We start from the raw sequence: 27,425 nt of genomic DNA, 5'->3' as shown, positions 1-27,425 counted from the left end.
ACAGTATCTGTCATCTGTAAGCACTCAGCACTCAACTATGTACGTCTTCACATTGCCAGAAAATGGACAACCTGGGATTTTTACTCAAGTGATCCATAACTTTAGAGCCTAAGCTTTTAACTGCTATGAGCTTCAACTACCTTCCGCTATGCCTTAATTTGAAAAATCCTTTTTTTTTAATTTTTAAGTTTAACTTATTAAAACTAATATTTTAAATGAGTGTGTTGTTCACAGCATCCTATGTTAACTTTGCATATTACCAGATTACACAAATATTACTTGTCCTCAGAGAATATTTGTGTGATATGCTTATGTTTTTCTTAACTCAACTATGATCAACTGTTTTCTCCTTATCTTTTCTTAAAATATATTTCAGGAGTATTTAATAATTATTTTTATATATTAGAGAAAATAATGTTTTAGGAATATTTTATATTTATTATAAATATACTAACATAATTGTATAATTTAATAATTGTATACTACATAGATATTATAATTGTATGTAAGTGAAATGTTTAGGGGTACTGGCATTCGAGAATATTTTATGGTTACGCTTCATGTCTAGGTAAAAATATTTTTATATTAAAAAATCCATAGAAAAATCAGATAAAATATTGCAAAAATGCTTATTAAATTAAAAACATTTATTTAATACCACGAAGCAAGCAGCTTGCTTAACAGCTTAAGTTTTAAATTAGTTAAGTCCCAGGTCTATATTATCCATGTGCACATTATGGGGGAAAATATACAGAGCTGAGCGCATTACAACAATCTTCATATTAAGCACTATATATATCTGATCAAGAACTTTCTAAAGTATAGACACTATCAGCCCATCAATCAAAAAGTATATAAAGATGTTATATAGTTTAACAGTTTATTATATGAATAAAGCCTTGTTCATAAAGTCCAAATCTCTAGAAATTTCTGGGGGAAAATCTAGAAAATATGGACCTGTTACATTTGATAAATTACTTACCTTGTATGAACATTTTTATACCTTCTAGTTATACCTATAACATATAACCACACATAAATCCATCAGAGCCTTTCGGGGGCAGGTTTTTCCAATTTCAGAATCAGTATGATACTAGTGATGGAAGTTTGCATACCCTAGGGGGCCATTTGGGCAATCTGCAGAGGGAACCAAAGACATGCATCACCTCCATTGGTCTCTCTGGCCTCCGCAGAATCACCAATTGGATCATCCCTCGAATGTTTCCCTCCATGGACATTGATCGCCTCAGTGTCTCCATAGCTTCGTGGTTGGATTTTCCCAAAAGAGATTCCCCATTAACGGCAATCAGCTGGTCATTCATCCGCAGACGACCATCCTAGGACAGAGGAAAGAAAAACAGTGTTAAACAGAGAAAGGTATGGTGATGATGTATGGCTATTTCAGGAAAAGTTCACATTTAAAAAGAAAAAAAAGAGAAAAGAAAAAAAAAAAACCCAGCCATTAGGAATGATTTATTTTCTATGGCAGAAAAAGGTTCTGGAGCTTATCAAATAGTCACGAATACTAACAATAATGAACTGTGTGAAAGTGTTTTTTAGAAATCTCAGAGTCCCAAGCTGCAATAATTTAGACATTTGTATAATGTCTCTTACCTAAATCTTTGGCAAGCATGCTAACCTAGCCCAATTCTGCCATTTTCTCTGGCAGGGACCATATTGGCTCAAAGAAAGGGGATTTGGAAACAGAAGGAAGTGGTCACATCACTAGAAACAAGGGTTTGCATTTTCAGGCACAGAGAGACATCATGCTTAAATGTTGTGTGTTTGACAGCCGTAATGTGTCTCCTAGATATTACTGCTAACTCTGTTGAATGGCTGGAAACAAAACAAAACAAAACAAAAAACTCATGTTATTTTCTCTAATACAAACAAAAAGTTGCTAGTCTGCTAGTCTGCAGAAGAACACAGAGGTGTGCAGAGAAGGGCCAATTTGCACTGATGTCTTCTGGCAAAAAAGCATGACAAAGGAGACTGTCAAGCTTTCTGCACACAGGCTCTGACTGATTACTACTTTTACCCAGAATCTTCAGGAAACCACATTCTGCAAAGTGCACAGAACCTCAACATGTGGACAGGCAGCCCAGACTCTAGTTTACATCACGTCTAGGTACTAGTCATCTGCAACCAGAAGCATCTCACAAGCTAGGGATGCCAATGGTAGCTAGCAAACTGGGATGGCACTGTGTGCTTTCTCTATCTAAGATAAATGATTGGTAATTTCATTAATGGTGGCAGGTCTGCGGCCAAAAGAACTTAAGGGGACCACAGTGCATCTCCCCAACAGGCAGCTTCAAGGGAAAAACACTCAAAATACAGAGAGTCTGTATAGGGACATGCCTTATACCTGTTTCACACTAGGGAAGAAAGTTCTCACTACGAGGCACAGGTGCAATTTTAGTAATTTTATGATGTTGTTGTTGCTAATAAACTTAATAGAAGTACCAGTAGCTACAGTTGCCCTTCCTGGAGAATTTTTCCATAAATTATCTCTAGAAGCCAAAGAACTCAAGAAGTAGATCAACATTTTACTTTGCATTTTTCAGATAAGGAAACTGAAACAGGGAAGGGCTGCAACTTGCCCAAGTCACAAAAGCAAGTCAGAGACAAAGTGACCCAAATTCTGGTTTTATGCACCTTGGCTCTTGGGTCTCTCTACCAGGCTCCTCTTTGTTACTTGATCTCTAGACTACAGTTGTAGGACACGAAAATAGGAAAGGAAAATACTAAAGAGTTTTGTTGGTAGTAAGTATCTGAGATCCATGTTCAAATTTAACAGAATAAAATACAAAAAAGAAAACTTTCCTAAGAAATGAGAAAAGCAAGCATACAATGGACAATGGGACCAACTGTGCAGCTTTGGGAGAGAAATCGTGTGGACAAGTTGATAAACTTTGACTAACTCGGTAGCATATGGTCCGTGGAAGTTCTTCTGAAGACAGTGGGGGGAAAGGGTGAGCAGGGAAGGCTGCTCTGGAGAGCTAATGCCCTGGAGATGCCCTGTTGGTGCCGCCTGCTGGAGAGGGCGCTGACCATGCAGGATCATGGAGGCCACTCAAAGGAGCACATGCTCCTGAACGAAGAAACAGAGATGGCGGGGCAACAGGATTGATCGAGAAGGGCATACAATCAGAGCTGTACAATGTCTGAGTGGACTGCCTCAGCGTAACGGCCCCTCCCTTCCTCTTGTTTTCCCATTCCACTTAACCTTTACCCTAATTTGGAGCAAATCTGGAAATGAGATTTACAGGAAAGGCCAAACAAGAAAGAAATCTCTTCATTTCTGTTATCTAATTTTGAGGGAGGCACATAAAAAATGAGGTTAAGGTTACACGAAACAGGGTAAAACAAAAACAACCATAATGGTTTAGTCATGTGAAGTGAGACATAACACGAGAAATCCTTTGGTCCTATTTTGGCATTTAGTGGAAGGAAGGCTATTGGGTTGAAGCTTGAGGTGGATGGGAGGGTCACTAAAAATTGGATGAATGATTTTTAAAGAGGAGGAGGAAATAGAGGAATTAGACCAAGATCCCAGCTCTGTCAACAGGAAATGAGGTCTACTAGGTGTTGGATTTGTAGAGGCTTAGTCTTGGCAGGACACCTCGTCCTCTACAACATGAAGAAAGATAAGGATTGAAACTTTATGGGTATCTCTAGAGTGGAGGAAATAAAATCTGAGTGAGACTCCACCTGGTAACTCCTATGAACCTTGTCTATGAAGTATGAGGCAAGGTCTGAGTGAAGGGGTAAACAGAGAGAAGGAGACGTAAAGCCTTTTTTTTTTTCTTTGTAAAATAATCTCTCACCAACAGGTACTAAGCACAAACTTTCATTTTCAGCTACAATCCAAGTCTCAAGCATACAGAACTGCATTGAAGGAGAGCATGTTTGCTATATTCAGTCCAAAACAAAAAGGCAGGTTAGGTCACCCCAGGGCAGCTGGGATTTTTTTTTTTTTTTAGAAGACATCCACATTTATCACAAGCATCACTGGAGAGCTATGGGCATGATAAAAATCCACACACTCTCATTTTCAGGCTTGGCTGGGTCTGTTGCTCTTGGTGTGTGCTTTCTCTATCTAAGATAAATGATGGGTAATTTCATTAGTGGTGATCCCAGTAAGTGCCATGTTGTCCTAACATTTAGAATATAATCACAGAATTTAGAGCTGGAAAGGTCCTTAGAGGTCATCTTGTCCAACCTCTTCTGTTTACAGATAAATAATGTGATGCCCAAAGATGATGAGAAACCATTTATTGAACTCCTCTTAAGAGAAGGACTTCCCCATGGGTTAGGACTTGCTTGGCTTAGTTTGGGTCAGAGCTAGAGCAGAAGAGCCCAAATCCTGGCTTCTCAGCATTCTCGGTTTCCTAAGCATCCTCTCTGCTACATAGGTGACAATGACTAGTTCCAAAAGAAATAATGCTTCAAGAAAAAAACTCTCAAAACCAGAAAATACAATATGCCACCAGATGTCTTCCAGAGGAGAATCCTATACAAAATCCAGAGTCAGATGGCAGAAGATATGGGGACTGGTGAGTGTGTGCTGGGCAATGGCAGGACAAGGACACAAAGTAGAAGCAGGAGACAAAAATTTGCTCGTGTCTCTACCTCTATGAATATACATGCATCCCCAAGTGCGGTCTTGATCTAAAATGAAAGTGGTTCAATGGAAAACTCCTTAAATACCTCTAACTCAAACTCACTAAATATCCTTCACAATTGTGCATGCCCTTGGGATGCTTTGGAATAGTTTTGACCAAGAAAAGCACTTTTTTAGGTTTTATCTTTTTCTATTAATATTGTGTTTAAGTAAATACTTAGACATGAGAATGCTACCTCTCATCAAATGATTTTATATAAGTGAATTCAACTATCCAGGGATATGACTCAGTAATTTTAGAATATTTATTTCATTGTAATCTGGGTCATGCTTGCATTTATTAAAGAAAAAAAATCCTTTTCTGCTATAGACTAAATGTTTGTGTCCCTTGTCCCCCACCCCTCTTCCAAATATAACATGAGGTTATTAGGATGAAACCCTCCTGAATGGGGTTAGTGCCCATATGAAATAGCCTGAGAGAGAACTCTCACCCCCTCTGCTGTGTGAGGTACAGCAGGCAGACAGCCACCTATCAACCTGAAGTGGGTTCTCACCAGATACTGAATCTGGGGGCATCTTGATCTTAGACTTCAGTCTCCAGAACTGAGAGAAATAAATTCTGTTTTCAATAAGTCACTCAGGCTGTGATAGTCTGCTAAAGCAGCCCAAACAGACTAAGACACTTTCCTTCCTGTTTTACTGTCATCAGACACCTAACTAACAAGACTCTTCACCTCTGGCAACTATACTCTTTACCTCTTCCCACCCCCCCCATAACCAACTCTATCTATCCTCAAGCCAGGAGGGAGTAAAGGAAATTCCCAAAAGAGGAAGAAAAAAAAAAGGAAGGAGAGCAGTGTAAAGATAAAACGTAACTTCCTTATGATACTTTAGGACAAATAAAAATTGGTACAAGACTAGGTTTTGTCCATGTCCTGGGATTGCTTCAGATCTCATTGGCAGTAACTTGGTTCTAACACAACAGGATGAGTGAACCAGGAGACAGGATGTTTGAGTACGACATCCCCCTTTTAGTGAGCACCTAATATAGGCCAGTTCTTGTGCAAATATTTTGTATATGCTCTCTCATTTTTTTCTCACAACAACTTCATGGTAGAAATACTACTTTCTACTATTTAAGAGATATAGAAATGGAGGCTCAAATATAATAAGTGATTTGTCAAAGGTTATTGGCATGGCTAAGTCTCCTCAGGCATGTACCTGTTATATTGCTTCTAATATCAAAGTTCTAGAGATGATTAAAGATACTACAGTTATTAATGACAATAATTATTTAATGAGCTTTTTTGTGGAGTCATTGTGCTAAACCCATCATGTACAGTAGACAATTTAAGGCTTACAACAATCCTATACATTGGGGACTGTTGCCCTCATTTTATAAAAAAGAAACCAAGAATTAGGTCAGTTAAATGCATTGTTGCAAGTCACATTTCTAAAGCAGATCTGAACCAGGACTGGGTCACTCTGAAGGCCACATTTCCAACTATTTTGCTCCACAGCTACATATTTAGACCAGATAATTCTTTGTAATGTGGGCCGTCAGGTACTTTGTAGTATGTTTCACGTGTCCACTGAAGTACATCTAAGATTTCCAGGGGGTCTAGTGACCTCGTATTTCAGCATCTGTCGTACTGTGGTGCCTGGGTACTATCTCTACCATGATTACTGGTGACATGGTATGGCTTAATCCACCTCTTTGGGCCAATTTTTGTAAGGCCCCTTTCCTTCTAAGGTTCTAATGGACACAGCGGGGAGAGTAAAGTAAGAAAGCCAAGCGAAGAACTAGCCTCTGCAAAACGTGAGACAGGCATGCGGGAGTGGGCTGGCTTTCTTAGGAGTAGCTGGCTGCAGCCCAAGGCCAGTCCGCATTAGGCCAGGGTGTTGAGAGGATTAATCACGACCAGATGTCGGCTCCTGCCTCTGCATGTTTCTAAGGAGGCCCTCAGTAAAACCTTCTGGGATATTATCAACACTCAGAACCCAAAGCCCAAAGCCTGGCTTCAGACTGCAGAGCAGGATTTCCCTGGGGTGTGGTGGGACTCCAGGCCAGATGACACCTGATTGAGGGGAAGGACTATCCTGAACAAATCCTTCACAAGGCCCTAAAATCATTCCATGACAACATCTGCCTACCATATTTCTGGAAAAAAAAACAACAAAAAAAACGTACCTAAAAAACCCCCTTGCATTCCAGATTGAAATCATTTGACTTCGTTTAAAAACAATAGCAATGAAAGGAAAAGAATAAATCAAGATTTTTTAAAGTACAGTTTTTAAAACAAAGAAGGGGAATAAAGAAAGTTGCCAAGATTACAAACATGTAAGCTCTTGTCTTGAAGAGTGCCTACCTACATTCATCAGTGTTTTACCTCATCAGTCCAAACACAATTTCAACCAATACAAACAGAGCCAATTCTTCCCAAATAAGAGCTCTAAATTTTCCAGGGTCAAGAAGTTGAATTCTGGGGTACACACCATGGTGATTGACCACATCTCAATACCCATGATCCTGTAATACTCATCTACCATACCTTTATCATGTTCGATATATATTTGCTTATATATTTAACTTATTATGTCACCAGCTTCCCGGATTACGGAATGAGTTGTTTTAAGTTTCCCATCTCCAGTACTATATATTGCAGAACTCACTGCAGATGTTCAAGAAGCGCTTGCTAAATTGAGTCACTTGTAAGATCTTTCATTCGCAGGCTCCGGACCTGGGGGAGGTTTCACCTACTATGAGCAAATGGCTTATTCACACACTGGAACTATGAGAGATTCATGAACGCAGGCTGGCCTGAAAATGCTAGCACATGTTCACATGCACACAGACTTTTAGACTCTCAAAGCGAAGCCTGATTACTTTCTGTGTACTGGCCCAATAGCCACTTCCTCAACTGCTGTACAATTTAAATTTATTCATTTAATTCAATAATTGTTTTAAGAGCCTCACTCCGCCATTACGCAGCAAACTGTCAGAGTCTCAGCAACATACTGTTACTTGTTTGTGGCATTTGAAACCATTTTTGCCAAAGATAACCGAAGAATATTGTTCAGAGCATCGGAACATACATAACCAAAACATCCTGATATAGGACTTGCAAATGTATTATAATTCTTTCATTTCAAATTCCCAATGGAAAATATGGGGCATGAATATATCGCAATTTATCGACTCTACTATGGTCATTACTGAGCCTTATAATTTCCTCAGCAAGAAAGTTTGAGAAGCACTGACACAGAGTGATCACAAATATCCAGTGGCCTACTATGCAGTAATAGTATTTTGTGCTTATCTGACACTTCTGCTTCCTGTCATTTCAGCTTCCTCTCCATATATTCCTATCTCCTTCCTGATTCTCTGTTTTTGGTTTACTTTGGCCTGGAAAACTGGATAATAAAAAGCTTATTAAGGCATATGTGTTTTATATGAATTAAGAAGATGCTGCATGAATGCCTAACCAGACTAGAATCTGAGGCCTTTTCAACTCATTGAAAATCATTCTTATTTAATTTTTTAAAAATGAACTCTGCTCTTATTTGTGCTAAAATTGCTTAAAGTCTGGTCACTAGAAGAATGGGTCCAAGGCAAAATGTCAAGAAAAAAGCTTGGACCACATTATGAATGAATATGAATATATATATATATATATATGAATATATTATATATATTCATAGATATATTATATATTCATATATATATTATATATATCTATGTATATATATATGTATTATATATATGTGGTGGAGCCAAGCAGGCTCCACCATGACCGTGTACTCCCCCCACCCCACCCCTGGATGCAGGGCTCGAACTCTTGAACCTTGAGGTCATGGACTGAGCCGAAAACCAACAGTCACATGGTCAACCAACTGAGCCACCCAGGAGTCCTGACTGCAATTTCCTTTTTGATTAGGACTACCAATTCTTACAATTTTTTTTAAAGCTCACGGAGACAATCATGGGGTTCAAAATACACTTCAAAATGATGTAGGTTTCCAGAATTTTATCTGGCATGGTATGGATTTCTTATTTGAATTTCCATGCATGAAACAAAAATGTGTAAGTGATAAAGATCAGCAAGAAAAGCAATGACTGATGCTGGCATTGTGAGATTTTAAAAAATAATATTCTAGTACATCTTTACAAAATACTGGCTACTGGAGAAAACCCATAAATGATGAGCCTGACTACCTGCATTAACATATGCCAACAGTTTTGGCTTTTGTAATAAAAGGAAATTGGTGAAAATAATTTGCATTACATAATTGATAACTATTTTTCTCATGTTTCAGTTAATAATTTCCTTTTTTGAGGTAAAATTCTTATTGGGCATATAGCAATTATGAATTTTTCCAAGCAAAGCTCCTGCAAAAGCTAAGAAGTTGTTTATAAAATGTAGCATATTTTTGTGGTCAGGATGAAACGCCCAAGTTCGGCTTCTAACAGTGGAGGATTTGCAGTGGAGCTACTGACATCCTTGGAGTGTAGGGTCCTCTGGCTGGAGGTAAAAACCTAGAGGACACGGCTCCTGGTCATGATTGTTATGGTTTTCCACCAGCAGAAAACATGATCAATTTTGAGAAAAATGGGTAGTTGCAGCAACCATTTAACATTAGTGTTCTTTCAAAAGCTGTCCCTTTTATCTTCCTTTGAATTCATTAATTATAGATCCACCACATGATTTATAGATACCAATAGAGATGGAGTTGGAAATGACTCATGCTGGGAACTTCTAGCGGCCTCCTGTTGAGTAGCTTGGATGCTGTTAAATGTTCCATATTATGAAGAAACGTGAAGACTGAGGAACAAGCACTGTGTTCCCGGAAATTCTACAACTGTGTATATTCTCTCTAAAAATTAACATTTTAGTCCTTTTAAAATAGGGGGATTGCTTGTATTAGCAAAAAAAAAAATTTTTCTTATACTTCATACTAAACAGTGTAGATCATGAAATTCTGCATTTCTCAGAGGGAGCATTCCAAATTTCCTAAGCACGCCAGAATCAAATTACTTAAATTATGGCTATTTCATATTCTGAGTGCATGCATTTGCAATTAGCTATGTCAGGCATTTTTCTTTCATTTAATTTCATCATCATCAAGTAGTATTTATTAAGCACAAACCTGGCTAATTAATTTTCTAGAGAATAACAGGTATTCTTATATTCATTCTCCCTATTTAAGAGACCTTAAATAATCTGATATGTGACATTTTTTCCCTTAGCAAAAACTGCCTTTAAATTTCAATTTTTACCTTATTATTTCAAGGTTTCATAGGACATATTCTACTCCCAAAGTCTATATATTTAAATAAAAAAATGTCATTCAGAATTAATACAATAGATTCCATGAGAATTTTATTCTTACTACAGCATACTAATATTCTATCTTGATTGTTTTAAAATATCACTATCCTAGTCATCTATTTTTCCTAAAAGCAATTCATTTTTAAGGTAGAAAAATAAGAGAAATAAGCAACTTAAATTACTATAATCAATAGTTGCAAAAAAAGCATTTTCTCCTTAAAAATTCAGTTAATATAGTTTACGAAAAGCAAAGTGAAAGAAAGCAAATGAGGATGAGAATACTGAATGTCTTCAAACTGATTATCAAGACTTTATGTGTGCTTTACTGGAGGAAAGGAAAAGCTAGTTTTTTTATGTGGATTTGGAGAAAGGAGAGTATTTTTCTCAAGGTACCTTTTTTTTCTAACTGCAGCAAAGACATTACTCCTTTCTTTTCACTTACCAGTAACTATACCATCACATTCACTATAAATTCCAATCACAAGACTAAAATTTTAGAGAAGCGTCGTCATGAACATCACAATTCCGCTCAGTTCATGGTTCATAAGAAGTTAACTCATAAACTTATTCGCAGTATATTTTGGTTCTGGAAGCAATTACACTGTACTTCAGGGACAAATGCCCAGTAAGAAGGACAGACACTACAAGAAAACTACCAATAGGCAATGTCTGTTACTGTTGAAGCATATTAGCGTTAATACTCAGTCGTATGTGGCTATGAAGGTCAATGGTCACTTTGTATGGTGAAAGGCGCAGCTAAAAGTGATGCTTCAGAAGGGTCCACAAAGGACTCCCTGGCCTGAAGCAAATGCTGTGTCCTGACACAAGTGGAGAAGAAGAGTTTCTAGGATTTACTTCTTGATATGCAGACTGGAATTTAAATATTAATGAGATTAAGCATTTGAGTAACTCTGAATAGAGTTAAAATATTGTTCAGTGTGCCCTTAGAGTGACAGAAATTCACTTCCAAGAGAGAATCCTAAAGTAGCCAGATACTCTTATTTTCCAACAGAGATTTACATCTCCAAAGACATTTACTTCCTCAAATAAGAGAGGAGATGATAGAAATCAGTAGCCTGAGAGGTAAGTTAAAAAAGGAAAAAAAGAAAGAAAAAAGAGGGAGGCCCTCAATTACAGTCACAGTCCTTCTGTGGTTTTGCATCTGGCAAGAAGTAGCCTATCTTTGTTTACACCAACGGAAACCCCCAGGAGAATACAGCATACAGAATCCACAGGAAGAATTTGGTCATACTTTTCAAAGTAGTTTAGTTTTCAAAAATCCACCTTCCCTAAAGGGAAAAACACCTTGAGAACCAATTAGTGGTATGAAGGGCCAGGAGAAAAAGATTGTGCTCTGGCAGAAAGATTATTTTGTTGATTTCAGGTAAAAACCTAGGGCCAGATGCTAAAGTAGATGTTCCCCATGCTTATCTCCCCTTTGCCCCAGGGACACTGCAGTCTGTTACATTTGTATCTTCTGAACAGGGACAGGAACAAAGTCTCAAAACAATTTTTGTAAGACATAATCCTGAATCACAGAACAGGTGGCAATTTTCTGAGGAATAACAGTGGATTATTGGAAGAGCAGAAGAAGATAGAAAAATACTTTCTCCCTCTTTTTCTGGTTAAGCAGATGTCTTGTGAGCAAAGCTTAGTCCTCTACCCTTTACACTGCAAAAAGTAAACAAGACAAATGGATACTAAACCTTCACAATAAGGCTAAATTCATGATTGATGCCTCTTACTGTTTAAAATCAGCTATAAATATGCTGTCCAGTGGTTTTTAGTGGTGTGATTGTCTGACTCAGCAGACCAGTGTCAGGAAAGAAATTTACATAGATGGAAAGTGAAATCTTTCTGCAAGAAACAGGACTGTTAGAAACTGCTTAGGTAAGGAGATGCTCACTTACGCAAACATGGATATACATATTAAACCTGCTCTCCAGTATCTGCTTGAGCTTAAGTTATTGCCCATAAAAGAGCTAAGATGTTTGCTTTTAATTTCCAAAAATTCATTTCAGTTCCAATTTTACTTGGAATAGATTCTGCAAATAGAACTGTCATTAGGTATAAGAAGAAGAATATCAATCTTGTATCCACAAACATGACCAAGACTTATTCTTTAAACACAGCACATGTTTAGATGGCTTGGCTAAGGATGACAAGCATAACACCAGACAACCCCACGGCAATGGCCCTTGATGTCTAGGAATATGGATGGAAGAGCTGAAGGAGGCTTCACGGCACTGTAACGTAGCACAGGATCTGAAGTCAGACTGCCTGAGTTCCAATCTTAGTTTAAGCAATTCCTGGGTATGTGGCCATGGGAGAGTCACTAACCACTGCAGTTTCCCTATGATGGAATGGCATGCTAATAACTCGGGGTAGATATGAAGAATATATGTATCCAGCATATATTAAGCACTAAGCACAATGAATGGGAACTGCTGCTGTTGTTAATATTACCGTTATTTTCCTTTTGCTCCTGGATCTGCATATCTGAGCCAGATTGGAGAGTGTGATAGACTGAACGACTGACCCCAATTTTTCACCTTTCTCTGTACTCATGTCTTTGCCACAGCCTCACCATGGGTGGACTGTGTTTCTCTACCCCTTGACCTTGGATTCACCTCTATTACTGCTTTGGTCAGAGGCACATGTGTGCACATCGTGTGTATGTGTGTGAGTGGAGTAACTGCCGGATCAGTGCCCAGAATTTCAAAGGCTTCACTCTTTGCTGCTGGCCCTCTGACGCCTCAGAGCATTAGAAGAATATGCTCCCCCTAGCCTGCTGGCCCAAGAACTGAAATACGAGGAGCCCACTCAGACCTGTGACAGAGATGTACCAGTCTGAATCTGAATCAAAGCCCCTCCAGCTGTCCTGCAGAGCTATGAGGGGCACAAATTGATGTATGTTGTTGATGTATGTTACTTATTGATGTATGTTACTGAAATTCTGTCATTATTTATTATGCAAAAAAAACCCCTACTGATCCAAAGAGTACATTAAAAAGTTGTCTACCCACAGTGAATTTATTTCCTAAGGAAAACAGCATTAGCTCAGTGTCTAGGTCTGAAACAAAAGTGGGATGAGAAGTAAGAAAAGACAAATGCTTCACCAAAGCCAGGATTCTAGGACTAGAGATGCTCCTGGAAACTTTGCATAGATCTTCTTGGCTTTTATTTAGGGAAGATCATGTTACTAACATCAAGATAATTTTTAAATGGCTAACATTTGTTGAAAGTTTATCATGGGCACTGTGCTAGGCAGTATGCATAAAATAACTCTCTTGGTCCTTCTAAGAGCACCAGGAGGTAGGGTCTATTAGTTTTACTCCTTTTACAAATGAGGACACTGAGGCATACTGAGACAAGTAGCTTGCCCACATTGACAGAGGGTGAGAGTAGTCCGGGCAGGATTCAAACTCAAGAAGCCTCATGGCATGGTATGAGATGATGGTGGTGGGGAGGACAGCTGGTGATAAGCACAGACATGTTTCCCCCACTCAATAACCACTTCACCCCTGCAATCACAGTGTGTGTTAATCTAATCCTTAGAATCGCTGAATTAGGTATTGCCCATAGTCCCGCTCCAGAGATGAAGAAAGGGGAGCCCTGCAGGTCACGCTCCTTGCCCACATTCCCACATGGCTAGCAGTGATGTGCGAATTGGAGGACATGATGATGAAGCTGTGTTTGAACCCAGGCGATGTAGTTAACTATTACACTATGTTAATAGCAATGATCACACTGCTCCCCCAATGGGCAAAGGAAGGATCATGTTCTTTCCTTTCCTTTTTTTTTTTCTGCAAATCTGGAAGCTTTTCCAAGTTCAAAGGCCAACATGCATTCCTGGCACCCTGGCCATCTTCAAGTGTATATCATGTGATCAATGCCCTTTAATTTATACTACAATCATGCTGAGGTTCCACTGAGCTTTCCTTCTTGCAAGAACAATTTCCTTATTTGCTGCCTTCCTGTTGACTTGTTTTTAGTGTTGTTTTTATGATTGTGTATTTTAGGTCACCTAACTCTGTCAGGTAACACATTCAGAGGAATCCTAATGGTAATAAAAGAAATGGGAGAAAGAATATTAATCATGATGGCTTTAGAGAACGATGTCCAGGATATAAAACTAACCCCAGAGAGAATATGAACAGACAGTTGTTGCCCAGATCTATTCACGCATACACTTGCTGCACCTGCAGGAGAGCCTCGTGGTCTCATGTCTTCAGACACCCTCTCTATCCAATTCCCAAACAAATAGCCACATCTCAAGTGCCTTTACATGGACGTGCAAACATCATTCCTACCGACCTTAAAAGCAGCACCTCCGTGGATGATGGATTTGATAAAAATCCCCAAGTCTGTTCCAGTTTCTCGAGATTTGTTCCCTTTCAAGCTCACGCCAAGACCAGCAGAACCTGAATCATTCAGGGGGATCTCGAAGGTGAGTTGCTCAGTTGTTTCCAGGGGGAGTGGGTAGCAGTCAGGCTCTCCTTTCTGTTGAAGTGCACATGGAAAGAGTGAAGGGGAGAAAGCAGATTAGTGTTTACACACAAATGGCCAAGCACTGACACAACAAGATGACTGGACCTCTAGCAGGCTGGTCTCTTCTCTCTATAACGGGCCACCTCCACCACGTCCTCGGGATTGAGAAACGTTCTTGGGAGTCAAATTTGCTGATCATCAACTAAGAGGATCCTTTGGCGAGGTGGAGTCACGCCACTTGAAACGCCCCATAAGTGTTTGGAAATTCAGCAGGATATATTCATTAAAGAGGCTGGATATTACGTACGGGAACTTCGGTACCAGAAAACACCTCAGAGATCATGTGATCCCAATAACTTCATTTTGCAGATGAAGAAACAGATCTTGGTGTAGAAATATGCTCACATTTGAGGACAATATTTGGCTTGTATAATTTAAAACACATCTTTCACATGGAAGCAGTGTTATTGATCAAGATTGTCAACTGGATACAGAGCACTGAAAAAATATTATCTTAAAGTTAGGGAAATATGATTTATAATGAGTATCACTAAATTACATTTCACTTTGTCCAACTCATGCCTCAGGCTTGCTTCTTTGGGTAGTATAACTTAGTGGCAATCAGTTTTTGAACTCAAACAAAAACAATAATGCACAACAAATATTTGTGTGCTCTTTGCCAAATGACACTTGGCCACGAGCACAACTATTCGCAAAAAACAACAAAAAAAATACAGATACATGGCTGTAACAGCCACACTTGGGGTTCAAGTATCCAGGGAGAAGCATAAGGTTAATCATATTTGGCCCCTGATGTTTTCAAATATACAGGAGTGAGAACAGAAAAGTGCTGTCCACAGGATAACCTCTGCAGGTGCCCCTCCTGCGTCCCTCTCCAGCTGGCAGAAATGTGAGATTGGGCCACAGTGTTTAACTGGAAAATTTGAAAATAAGATAGCCCTGGAAACCTTTCAACTCATTCTAGGTCGGTAGTTCTTCCTGTCTGTAATTATGTCTAGGAACTCTCATCTTAGGGTCACTTTGAGGGACCCTTATGTAAAACTGCATATTGTAAAAATTGCTGTGGATGTCTGAATGTCAGTCACCAAATAACAACTATAAAATCAGAAGTAGCAAAGAACCCATAATTAAAACAGGATTAAGAGGCTGATCATAGCCAGATCCACTGACCCAGTATTTTCAACTCCTACCAAAATGGAGAAAACCCATGTCGAACTTAAAAGAAATTTAAGTTTCTTCATTTAATTTAATTTCATTGTAAATGAAGTTAGCTACAAAAATTTTGACAATAGATGATTTCAAAGAAATGAAACCTTATTGCTTAATTTAATAAACCTATTATAAGTTATTTCTTTTAACTCATACTATTATCTGAGAAACAAATCCCATTATTTGATTCAAGCTAGCTGTCTTTTTTTCCCCCCCATGGGAAAGTCATAGCTAAATACTGAACATAAATTATTAGCCTTCATCTTTGTTTTCCAGAATTTCCCATTTAGAATCCATAACATTTGATAATCATTCATGTTTCCAGGTCTCTCTGGGGTTTGGTTAATTTCAGTCTGATAAAGTTCCACTGAATTAAAGTATAAATTAAAGAAAAGGTGTTCTTCCTAGAAGTTTATGAACACCATTTTAGGGAAAGACTAAAAGCTTCTCTGGCTTTTTTTCTTTTATATGTTTATTTATGGCTTTTGAGAAAGACAGCATGAGCAGGGGAGGAGCAGAGAGAGAAAGGGAGAGAGAAAATCTCAAGTAGGTTCCACAGTCAGCACAGAGCCTGAGGTGGGACTCGATCCCACGACCCTGGGATCATGACCTGAGCTGAAATCAAGAGTCAAACACCCAACTGACTGAGCCACCCAGGTGCCCCAAAGCTGTAACTGGCTGTGATCAATTAATTGTAAACACCACTACACTCACACCAGCCATGGCTTTTTATCTCCTAGAGACAAAGTGACACAAGGGCAGATTTTGCTTGAGTAATACCTTCAAACCATTTTATTCTGTAATCAAATCCAATTTCTTTGGCAACTGTGTTTAATTAAGATTGACATTCTTACTTGTACTAACATCTTTCATTTATTACAGACACGGTAAAAACAAAATAGAAACCAAGTTATATTATTTATGGCTACGTTTTAATTTTTGTATGTGTGTGTTATTTTTCTTTAAGTTTTTATTTTAATTCCAGTTGGTTAACATACAGTGTTATATTAGCTCCAGGGGTACAGTACTGTGATTCAACAATTCCATATATTACCCTGTGCTCATCACAACAAGTATCCTCTTAATCACCATCATTTAATTAACCGATCCCCACACCCACTTCCTCTCTGGTAACCATCAGTTTTCTCTCTATAGTTAAGAGTCTGTTTCTTGGTTTGTTCTTCTCTTTCTTTTTCCCTTTTCTCATTTGTTCGTTTCTTAAAATCCACACATGAGTGAAATCATACGGCCTTTGTCTTTCTCTGATTTATTTCACTTAGCACAATACACTCTACCTTCATCCATATCATTGCAAATGGCAAGATTTCACTCTTTTTGATGGTTGAGTGTTATTCCATTATATATATACATACACCACATCTCCTTTATCCATTCATCAGTAGATGGACATTTGGGCTATTTCCATAGTTTGTCTATTATCGATAATGCTGCTATAAACGTGAGGGTGCATGTATCCCTTTGAATTAGTATTTTTGTATACTTTGGATAAACACCTAGTAGTGCATTGCTGGATTATAGGGAAGGTCTGTTTTTAACTTTTTTTGGAACCTCCACACTGTTTTTGCAGAATGGCTGCACCAATTTGCATTCCCACCAACACAGCAAGAAGATTTGCCTTTTAAGTCCCTGATACCCGACAGTCAGAAATATAACAACAACAAAAAATCTGGTAGCTAACAATGGTTCCAAGTGCTTTACACATATTAGTATACTTACTCTTCATAATAACCCTATGAGGATTATTATCATACCCATTTTATAGATTAGAAGACTGAAACGTACAGGGGATAAGTACTTACAGTCCATCAGACTTGACAGTATTGGAAGCTATGTGAGGCCCAGTCAGCATGGTTCCTGTTTAGACTCTTAACTGCTATGTCTCAACCTCTGTGAACCACTATGACTTGGCCTAGCCACAAGAAATTCCAAGACAGATTCTCACAATGACAGCAAGACATCATGCAATTTTACATCCTCTACTCAAGTATAGTTACATTTTATACCTTTTTTACACTTTATCAGGCTCAAGCCATAATTAGTGGGCTCTCATAATAGCAAATCATTATTGCTATTCACCCAATAGTGAAGGAAGCCATTACAGTAGTTAGCATAGCCATTTCCTCTATTAGAAATAAATGTCCCTTTACCTAATGTACAAAAAAAATCAATATGCTGAATGCCTTCCTCCAATAATCTTGGTTCAACTAGGAACTCTAAAAGTTAAGCTAAAATCTTGCCAGACAACATTTTTTAGAAGGATGAAAAGAGGTATAAAGGCCTTACAAATGTCCCAAATGCAGGACCTTAGTCACTGGAGAAGCCCAAAAGGTCCTCTCTTGCTTTCTATGTTTCATGCTGTATTGGGAGTATTCCTTGCTTTTTCTACTTACAATTATCCAGAGGGGGGCAAAAATCCAGATGCAAGCCTGGCATAATAAAGGAAATCTTGTGAATTTCATTCATTTTTTTTTCTTTTCATTATTTCTTATTCTTTGCTACTAGAGGCCATGCCTCTAGATACAAAGTCCATGAGCTCCTAGATCCAGGCCCATGATGGATGCCTACATGCCCCTAGTGTGTATGTCTAGACCTCATGCTCTAGCATGTTCCCAGGATCAGTCTTTCAGGGTCCACAACTAAAGCTTTCTGGGTCTGATATTTGGGTCTGACAATGCTTTGTTGTGGACTGTCCTATGCATTAAAGGATAGTCGGCAGAATCCTTGGCTACTACCCACGAGATGCCAGTAGTACCTCCTTCCCCAGTTACGACAATCCAGAATGCCTTCAGACATTGCCAAAAGTCTCCTGGGCTCAAAATCGCCTCCAGTTGAAAACCACTGCCCTGAATTAACAATTGCCAAGAACAGTGAAGTTTAAGGCAAGTAGGGTTCAGAAAGTATTTGGAACTGCAATGTTGCCTGCGGGTATGTTCTCAACTACCAGAAAGGAGTGGCAGTGAAAATCCCTACAACTGACGAAGTCTTAGGCTCACAGGTTCATGACTGACCACTTAGTTGGTAATAGAATTCTGCACTTAGTTATGTCTCTGGTTAGAAGGCAGCTAATTTTTCAGAGGCAGAAATATGATCTTTGGGGGATTAACAGAGTAGGAAAAGTGATAAATACTGAATTTATTGGTACATATACAAAATGCTGACTTTTATTAATATAACCCAGAAGACAAATTTAGCTTATCAAGTGGTGTTTGTTAGGTTAGTTATGCTTATATATATGCTGTTTTGTACTTTTTCATTTATTGAAAATCATAGACTTATATAAAATAGTATGAACATAAAGACTTCTCATGTGAGAATATAATGTGAAGCATAATAGCTTATGTGTACAGTATATTTCAATTCTATAACATATACACTGTATACATACTCAGACACCTACCCATCTATCTGTTACCTACCTGCCCCACAACCCCACCCCATCTATCTGCATATGTGCAGATGTCTGCACAGAAAACAACAACAACAACAACAACCCGGTTATCTACTGCACTGCAATATGGACTACTGTTTCCTTCTTTATAATTTTCTGTTTTCTAAATATTTATCCATAATTATAAAAAGATAAATGCTTTTAAAAGGAATTCATGAAGGCACAAGAGCCATTTGCTGTATTACTGCATTCGCAACTAGAAAGATGTAAACACATCTCTATAATGACACACACACTCTTTTACACATACACACACATTTTCTAACACTACATATGCTACATATAATATGTATTACCCTATAAAACTATATAATATATGGTGTGTATATGTATTCTATATATGTATATGTATGCACGTGTGTAGTATATTTATAACCTCTCTTAGAATAACCAATGACTTTCATTTACTAAATCTGATGGTCAACTATCACCTTTTATCTCTCTAGATCTGCAGGAGCATTAGACCAAATTGATGAAGTCCTACGTTTTGAGATACTTTCTTTTCTTGGTCCTAGGACATCACTCTCTTACAGTTCACCTGCCACTTCCTGGTATGCTCTTGCCATTCCCTTTGCCGATTCTTCCCCATCTCACCAATCTATAAATACTAGTGTCCTAGGAATCAATCATCTGACCTTTTCTTTCCCATCCTCACTTTTTTTTTTTACTTATTTTTGAGAGAGAGAGGAGACAGAGCACAAGTGGGGGAGGGGCAGAGAGAGAGGCAGACACAGAATCTGAAGCAGGCTCCAGGCTCTGAGCTGTTAGCACAGATCTGGACGTGGGGCTCAAACCGCGAGATCATGACCTGAGCAGACGTCAGACACTTAACCGACTGAGCCACCCAGGCGCCCGTCCCATCCTCACTTTTGAAGTTACCCCCACCTAATTTCATTTTTTTAAAATATCATTTACATGCTCAGGGGTCACAAATTCCTACCTGCACCTCTCTCCCCTAAACTAGATTCACATAACCAATTCTCTAGTAAGTAACTCTATTAGGATTTCTACCTTGAAACTCTCATGTCCAAATAGATCATCCCTTAAACCTGTTCCTCCTGAAGAAGTAAACGGCAATTGTATTCTTCCAGATATTCGAGCAAGAGACCTCAATGTCATCGCTGACTTCCTTCTTATCTCACACTCTGCATCCAACCCATCAGCAACTCCTGTCAGCTCTACTTTAAACACACCCAGAATCTAGCACTCTTAGCATCTGGGTCAGCACTGCTTCTCACCTGACACTCTCTTGTACTAGTGCCTCCTTTCTGCCTCCTTGCTTCCACTATTCTCCTCTTCAGGCTATTTCTCAACACAGCAGCTAGAGTGGTCCCATGAAAATAAATACTCAAATACTTCTAGTGACTTCCCACCTCATTCAGAGAAAATGCCAATGTCCTACAAACCCTACGTAAGTGCCCCGACTCTTCTCTCTGCTCATCTCTCCTACTACTTGCCCTATGTCTTCTGTATTGCCCTGCAACCTTCATGCTTCTGCCCCAAGACCTTTGCCTCACCTCTTCTCTCTGCTTTAAATACCCCTTCCTTAGACTCCTGCAGACCTCCTTCTCTCACTTCCTTCAATCCTCTGTTCAAATGTCAATTTATCAGTGAAGGCTTCCCTGACCATTCAGTTTCAAATTGCTTCAATTCTCTCTCAATATAACCCGACCCATGTCCACTATCCTGCTTTGTCTCCACAGTGTTTATTGCATATTGTATACTTGCTTGCTTATTTGTTTTTAATAGGGTCTCTTGAAAGCAGGGACTTTTATATTATTCTGATTCTTTTTCCACCAGTGTACTGCCAGTGCTTAAAACAGTACCAGACTCGGGGCACCTGGGTGGCTCAGTCAGTTGAGCATCATGACTTCGGCTCGGGTCATGTTCTCATGGTTTGTGAGTTCAAGCTCCGTGTCAGGCTCTGTGCTGACAACTCAGAGCCTGGAGCCTATTTCAGATTCTGTTTCCCTCTCTCTCTACCCCTCCCCCACTTACACTTGGTCTCTCTCTCTCTCTCTCTCAAAAATAAACATAAAAAAAAAAAAACAACAACAGTGCCATACTCAAAAACTGGCACTGGATAACTATTTGTTGAATTGATTAATATATAGACAAAGGTAGATATAGATGTGTGTGTCCAACAGTATGTGCCTGTGTGTATGTATGTGTCTGTAAATATGTATTTGTGGGATTATATACATGTATATGCAAATATATAAATTGCTGGCATCACATTTGATTCCTACCATTGCAGATTTCATTAATTTAAATGTTTATACAAGTTAGCTTTTACATGAAAGATAATTTACAATAAAAATAATGCTTTTTATAAAACACAAAGTATCACAGTTTTAAGAAACCTTAAAAGTCACCTAATCCAATTTCCCTTTTCCCTTTATACCACACTTTCTGTTCGAGGAGAGATAATAACCTAGCTCAGCTTCAGCATGAAGTCCTCAGTGAAGGCACCAAGATGTGTCATTGCTACCAATTTGTGATCAACATCGGATTATTCATAATTTTAAATTGTAGCATGTGACTATTTTAAGCGAATACTGCAAAAAGTGATATTCATGGTATATTTCATCAAGTTTGGGAACCAGTGTGATCCAGTACCCAAAACTACATCATCCATCTTTCTATTTGCCTTTCCATCCAAGCACATAGATTTCTGTGTGCCTGCTTTGGATTTTGTGTCTCCCTCTCTCTGCCCCTGCCCCGCTCAGTCTCTCAAAAATGAATAAACATTAAAAAAAAATTTAAAAAATAGGAAAGAAGCAGAAGAATCTATATAGTTGGACACACTGGGAGATATACTAACCATGTTTATCAAACAAATATCAAAAGTAATTACTTGGTGTGAGAAGAGGAAAGCGAGGCAGGAAGACGGATGAGTTGCAAGGCATCTGTATTATTAGCTTAAGAGTATCCCAAATAGGGCCATCTCTGGAATCACAAATGTTCTTGTACTGCAAAGCAGCACTTGATCCATGTGTGCAAGTGGTAATAAAACAGCCTTCCAAAGCCCCAGGGGAATCCACCAGACTGCAGGGCCAGTGTTCAATTTCTCAGAAGCCCAGGTCAGACCTGAAAGCATCCATGCTGAACCTTGTATGGCCCTCATTTCATTAAATGCCGTGCTCTCGACTCAGCACAAGCAAGCACTGGATGTCTCTGCCTCGCCTCCCAAATGTGTAATTAGTTTGTGTTGTGAGCAGCTTACTTTATGCAAGAGTTATGATTCACATGCAATCATTTTGTCAAGTACCAAAACTCAAACAAAAGGCCTTTAAAGAAAGAAAATGAATAATTTTTTCTTATATAAAGCAAAAGCCATACCTAACAACTCTGCGAGGATGTTTTATAGTAAGCTTAAGCACTGTTAACTTTTGCCTAAGTAAATTCTAAGGCATTTAAGGTGATAATAAAACTTTTCCTATAGCGGAATAAATTTTCACAACAGTGAAAGGATAAGATATCTGCAAAAGACGTAATTTTCTGAATTTTTAAAATTTTCTGAAAAAGTATGGATAGCTATTACAAGCATGACAGGTTTTTGGCCAATTGGATTATATAAGATTCAGATTGTATCACCCTAGAGTAGGGATGAGAGACTCCTACCAACAGCTGAGAGGCATTCTATTTTAGATTGTACTTTTCAGAGAGTAAGAGAAAAGATGGCAAGAGATGGGCAGGCACATGCAAAGGTAAATGGTAATCCAAGGATGATCATTTCAATCAATGGTAAAGGACTTTCCCTCCAACTGTTGCTAATGTATACATGAAATCAGCAGAACTCTTGGTTATTTACAAGTAGACATTAAATAATCTTCGGAATTATACTCTACTAAGTTTTTGACAAGCAACCCAACCAATGGAGGAAACTTTTTTTTTAATTAAAAAATGTTTTAATTCATTTTATTCATTTTGAAGGACGAGTAGAGAGAGAATCCCAAGCAGGTTTTGCACTGTCAGCGCAGAGCCCAAGACGGGGCTCAAACCCATGAACCGTGAGATCATGACCTGAGCCGAAATCAAGAGGCAGGTGCTCAACTGACTGAGCCACCCAGGCACCCCGATGGAGGAAACTTTTTAAATGCAGGCTCATTACAGGTAGCTCAATAATCTATATTTTAACTATATGTCCTTACGTGGTTTCCTTAAGTAAATATTCATCCATTTTAAAACACTTTTTAACCAAAGACCTGAATAAAGAAAATCCTATAAAATATTTGTAATTGAGACACTTTTTTCCTGTTTTTTGATATCCATTTCCTGGAAAGGATGAAGAAGGAAACTACTGAACACAAAAGCTCATTTCTGACTGCACTTATAAAACAACAACAACAACAACAACAACAAAAAACAATTTTCTTTAAGTAAAGGATTAATCTAATACCAGGAAACAAATGTCAAAAAAATGGCCATTCTTTATTGTCTGCTCACCATAAAGGTGCATTGATGTAATACAAAGTCAGAGATTAAAACTAACAAAAGTAAAGCAAGCCAAAGTTAAGATTCCTAGAGCAATCCTTTGTTCCCTCCTACTTACAGTATTACCTGAAAGATCAGCATATTCAACAGTTTAGTAACACTGGCAATTCTTTTTCACTTTTCTGATAAAGACGAAGAAATGAATGCATTTTGCATCAGGAAGAGTAGTGTAAATGAATATTTTACAATTCAGACAGCATGGAGTTTTTATAAAACTAGAACCTGCTTTGTTAATATGGAGAAGCCATAGGTCTTTCTTGTTTTGTGTTTATTCTTCCCTGTTAGAAGTGAACCTGATTAAAATGTCTTAAACCTTTTACAGGCAGTAATTCACTGGTTAAAACACAAGAGTACATGCTTTTATATGAGTATAAGATTCAAGAACAAACAACACGATTGTTAAAATATATATATATATTATATGAATATTTATATAATGAATATATATTTAATATATATACTAAATATATATTTATTAAACATATATTTAGTATATAAATTATTTAAATATTTTATAAATTTGAAAATCTAAACAGGAAGCATAGTGGGCCTAATTCTTAGAGGAGCAGACCCATTCGAAAAGCTGGATTCCTAAGCGAAATACTTCCCCTATCTTTGCTGTCACAAATACTCTGCGTGCTAAGCTACCTGCATTTAATGGCTTGAAAAGACAACACAGCTACCCAGACAAAAGCTAAACATAAATAAAAAAGATCACACCGGTTATGATGCCTGCTTCACTCACAGCCTGTCCGTTGCTCAGGTGACGACTCACTGAATAGGTGGTGCCCTTTGGCTCGGAGACAGTCAGTCCATAGGCAGTGGGCTAATGCTTGTTGAGTGGGTCTTGCCCAAGGCCACGCCAATTAGGGAAGGTTTCAGAAACCACTAAACCAGTCAAACTGGCTCCTTCTAAGACTTGGATCAATGCAAGGTCTGATACACAGGGTCACAGTGATTGCAGGTGAGGAAAAATACCCTGATAGTTTCTGTTACTAAAATTTCTAGGAAAAAGGTTTATTTTTAGGACTTCTCACTGCTTTTAAGAGGTTAATACATATTCCCTAATTCACTCCATCGTGGAACACATCTTTGCATGAAGTATATATTAGACGAAAAGTATTCCCTACCATACACTTAAAGACATGCTGCTTTAGAGAACACAGGGAAGGTCAAGCTTGAAAGGAATGGAGCAGAGAACAGAGAAGGCTCGAGAAAGAGAAATCTTGTAGGTCATGAACAACGCCCTAGAAATACTTCCCAACCTCATGGTTAAGCTTTCCAGTTCCATTACTTTTGTGTCACACTTCTGTGTACATGTCGTATGCCCCAATCAGCGTCAACAACAACAAAGTATCATAGAAGGAAAGTATAGACTCATGCCAGGCTTCCAAAGATCTAGAACAAGGAGCATATTCTAGAGCCCTGATTCCCTAAAGGGGGAAAAATGACATTTAGTTTCCTTATGAGACATTAATTTATTTTTATTTTTGGTTTTTAGTTTTGGATAGGGAAATTTCTGCAGTCGGTTTAAAGACAATGGATTACAGGTTGTTTTTGCTGGGATTTTAGGAAGTGTTATGGTCACAGAATAAGATCTCAAGCCACTAGAGTAAAATTATAAAAATGTCTAACACCCACCATTCTGAGTATATGTGTCATTATTCAGGACATAGTGACTCTTAGTAAAGATAATACAGCTTTCTTCCCAATCAAGAATTCTAAAGGCACAGATTATGGATGTGTTACCTACATTTTCTCTACAAGACCCAATAAATGTTCTTTCACTTGGAGGCCCAGAACTTTGAGGTGCAGAGAGTCCTGTTTATTAAAAGATGCTACCATGTAGTAGCAATACTATCATAGCCTCAAGAAAGTGGTATTTTTGTGGGGTCTGGAGGAGGGGGTAATCTGTTTGTTGGTTAAGATTTAAAAACAAATGATGAAAATATAACCATTTTAACCCTATCATTTTCTACGATGTTTGAGTTGCACCTAATGAGACTCCAGCTAGAAACCAATCCCCTTTAGAACACTATTAACTAAATTCCAAGTAGAGATTGAGAAATCTCAGTGGGTAGCAACCATTTTAAATTCATAGTACATGTTTACTATTGTAATGAGAATGTTCTTACCATATATAATATGCCCTTTATATATGTAGATGAAGACATGTAATTTGCATTTTATATTAATTGCTCTATTAAAATTAATTTTCAGATAAAGGTGATTTTAAAACAAGAAGTCATTTATGTCCTGTAGAGTATGAAAATCCATCAAGATTAAAATGCAGATATATCTTCCCTATCCCCACTACTACAAGCAAATTGGGGAAAGAAGAAACCTACCCAGAGTTGATTAATGGGGAAATGTGTATCAGTCGGTCGCTGGCACAAAAGTGTTGCATAACAAATCGTAACCAAACTGGGATATGAGCAATAAGGCATTTATTTCTAGCTCACATATCTGCAGGTTGCCTGGGGTTTGGATGATCTAGGCTGGGCTCAAGTAGGTTTGCCTTCAAAGTGTGGAGCAGGTACATGTCTGCTCCTTGTATCTAGCATCTTCCTTAGACCACTGGATACCTGAAACATGTTTCTCACATGTTGAAAGACAGGAATGCAACTATGAAAGCATCATTAAACTTTTGCTCACAAAACATCTGCTAACGTCTCATTGGCCAAATGAATTCACATGGCCAAGTCCACAGGCTACAGTTAAAAAAGAACTATCCATACACATATAATGAGACCACGACAAGAAGATGGGTATATAAGGTTACTATTTGGAAGTGAATTGAGACCAATAATCCCCTGTCCCAACTGAGTGATGAGAGATACCAAGGGTTAATGATATATCATAGATTTTCTTTTAGTCATATCTTTCCTTTCCTTTGGTATCACATTTTCTGTATTCATCTGTTATCGTCTGAATGTTGGTGTTCCTCCCAAGTTCATATGTTGAAATTCTAATCCCCAAAGTGATGGTATATAGAGGTAGGGCTTTTGGGAGGCAATTGTGTCATAGGGGTGGAACCCTCATGAGTGGAATTAACTTTATAAAAGAGACCCCAAAGAGCTCCCTAGACATGTTCACCATATAAAGACACAGCAGGAAGTCTGTGATCCACAAGACATCCCTCACCTGATCATGCTGGCACCCTGATCTTGGGCATCCAGCCTCTAGATCTCTGAGAAATAAGTTTCCCTTGTGCATAAGGCACCAGACCTGTGGTATTGTTCTAGAAGCCCAAATGGACTAAGACACCATCCTAGAGACTGCACTTCAGAGTGGCTTCTGTGTCTGTGAGATTTGCCCAGGTAGAGGACGTAGGTAGCCTAGATCTGGGAAGAGTCCACCTCCCACCTCCATGCATTGTTCCTGCCATGTTCTTAAAAGGGACTGTTCAGGTGGCCCCAGAGTCCTAAATAAATGGCTTAGGCTACTGAACATTGCCCTTCACTTTACATTATTCTTTTCCAGTATTCATCTTCCAAATGATCCTCTGCATTACTGTTTTTATATATATGTGAAAGCGGGACAAGGGTAAGGGAGCAATCTCTATGGCCTTAATTCCTGTAAAATCAGTGTGTAATTACAAGAAGTTTAAAAGTTCAGCACACTTCCAATCAGTATTTCCCTAGCTGTAAGTTGAGCAGGACTTCTTTCTTCCCTGAACTAATGGATCTTCATTTTCCAACAAAGTCAAGTATGCTTCAAAGACTAAACAAGGACGATCTCACTTCAGCTCATGCCTAAGGAATTTTTTTTTAATTAATCCATC

General features: G+C 38.4%; 1 protein-coding gene across 5 annotated transcripts in view; it reads right to left on the bottom strand.

Moving 5' to 3' along the window:
- PARD3B (par-3 family cell polarity regulator beta) overlaps positions 1–27,425 on the bottom strand; it is a 1,009,985-nt gene that overhangs the window by 402,699 nt on the left and 579,861 nt on the right. For 4 of the 5 annotated variants that reach the window (XM_086719408.1, XM_086719410.1, XM_086719409.1 and 1 more), the window contains 2 exons: positions 14,272–14,457; positions 1,116–1,337 (listed from right to left, as the gene is read on the bottom strand). In XM_086719408.1, coding sequence (XP_086575534.1) covers positions 1,116–1,337; positions 14,272–14,457 — 408 coding nt within the window. The remainder of the gene's footprint in view (positions 1–1,115; positions 1,338–14,271; positions 14,458–27,425) is intronic. The other variant, XM_025934777.2, reaches the window with a different exon arrangement.

Source organism: Puma concolor, chromosome C1, assembly GCF_028749965.1.
Source record: "Puma concolor isolate L17-30 chromosome C1, mPumCon1.1.hap2, whole genome shotgun sequence".
NCBI lineage: Eukaryota > Metazoa > Chordata > Mammalia > Carnivora > Felidae > Puma > Puma concolor.
This window is presented reverse-complemented; position numbering and strand designations above follow the sequence as displayed.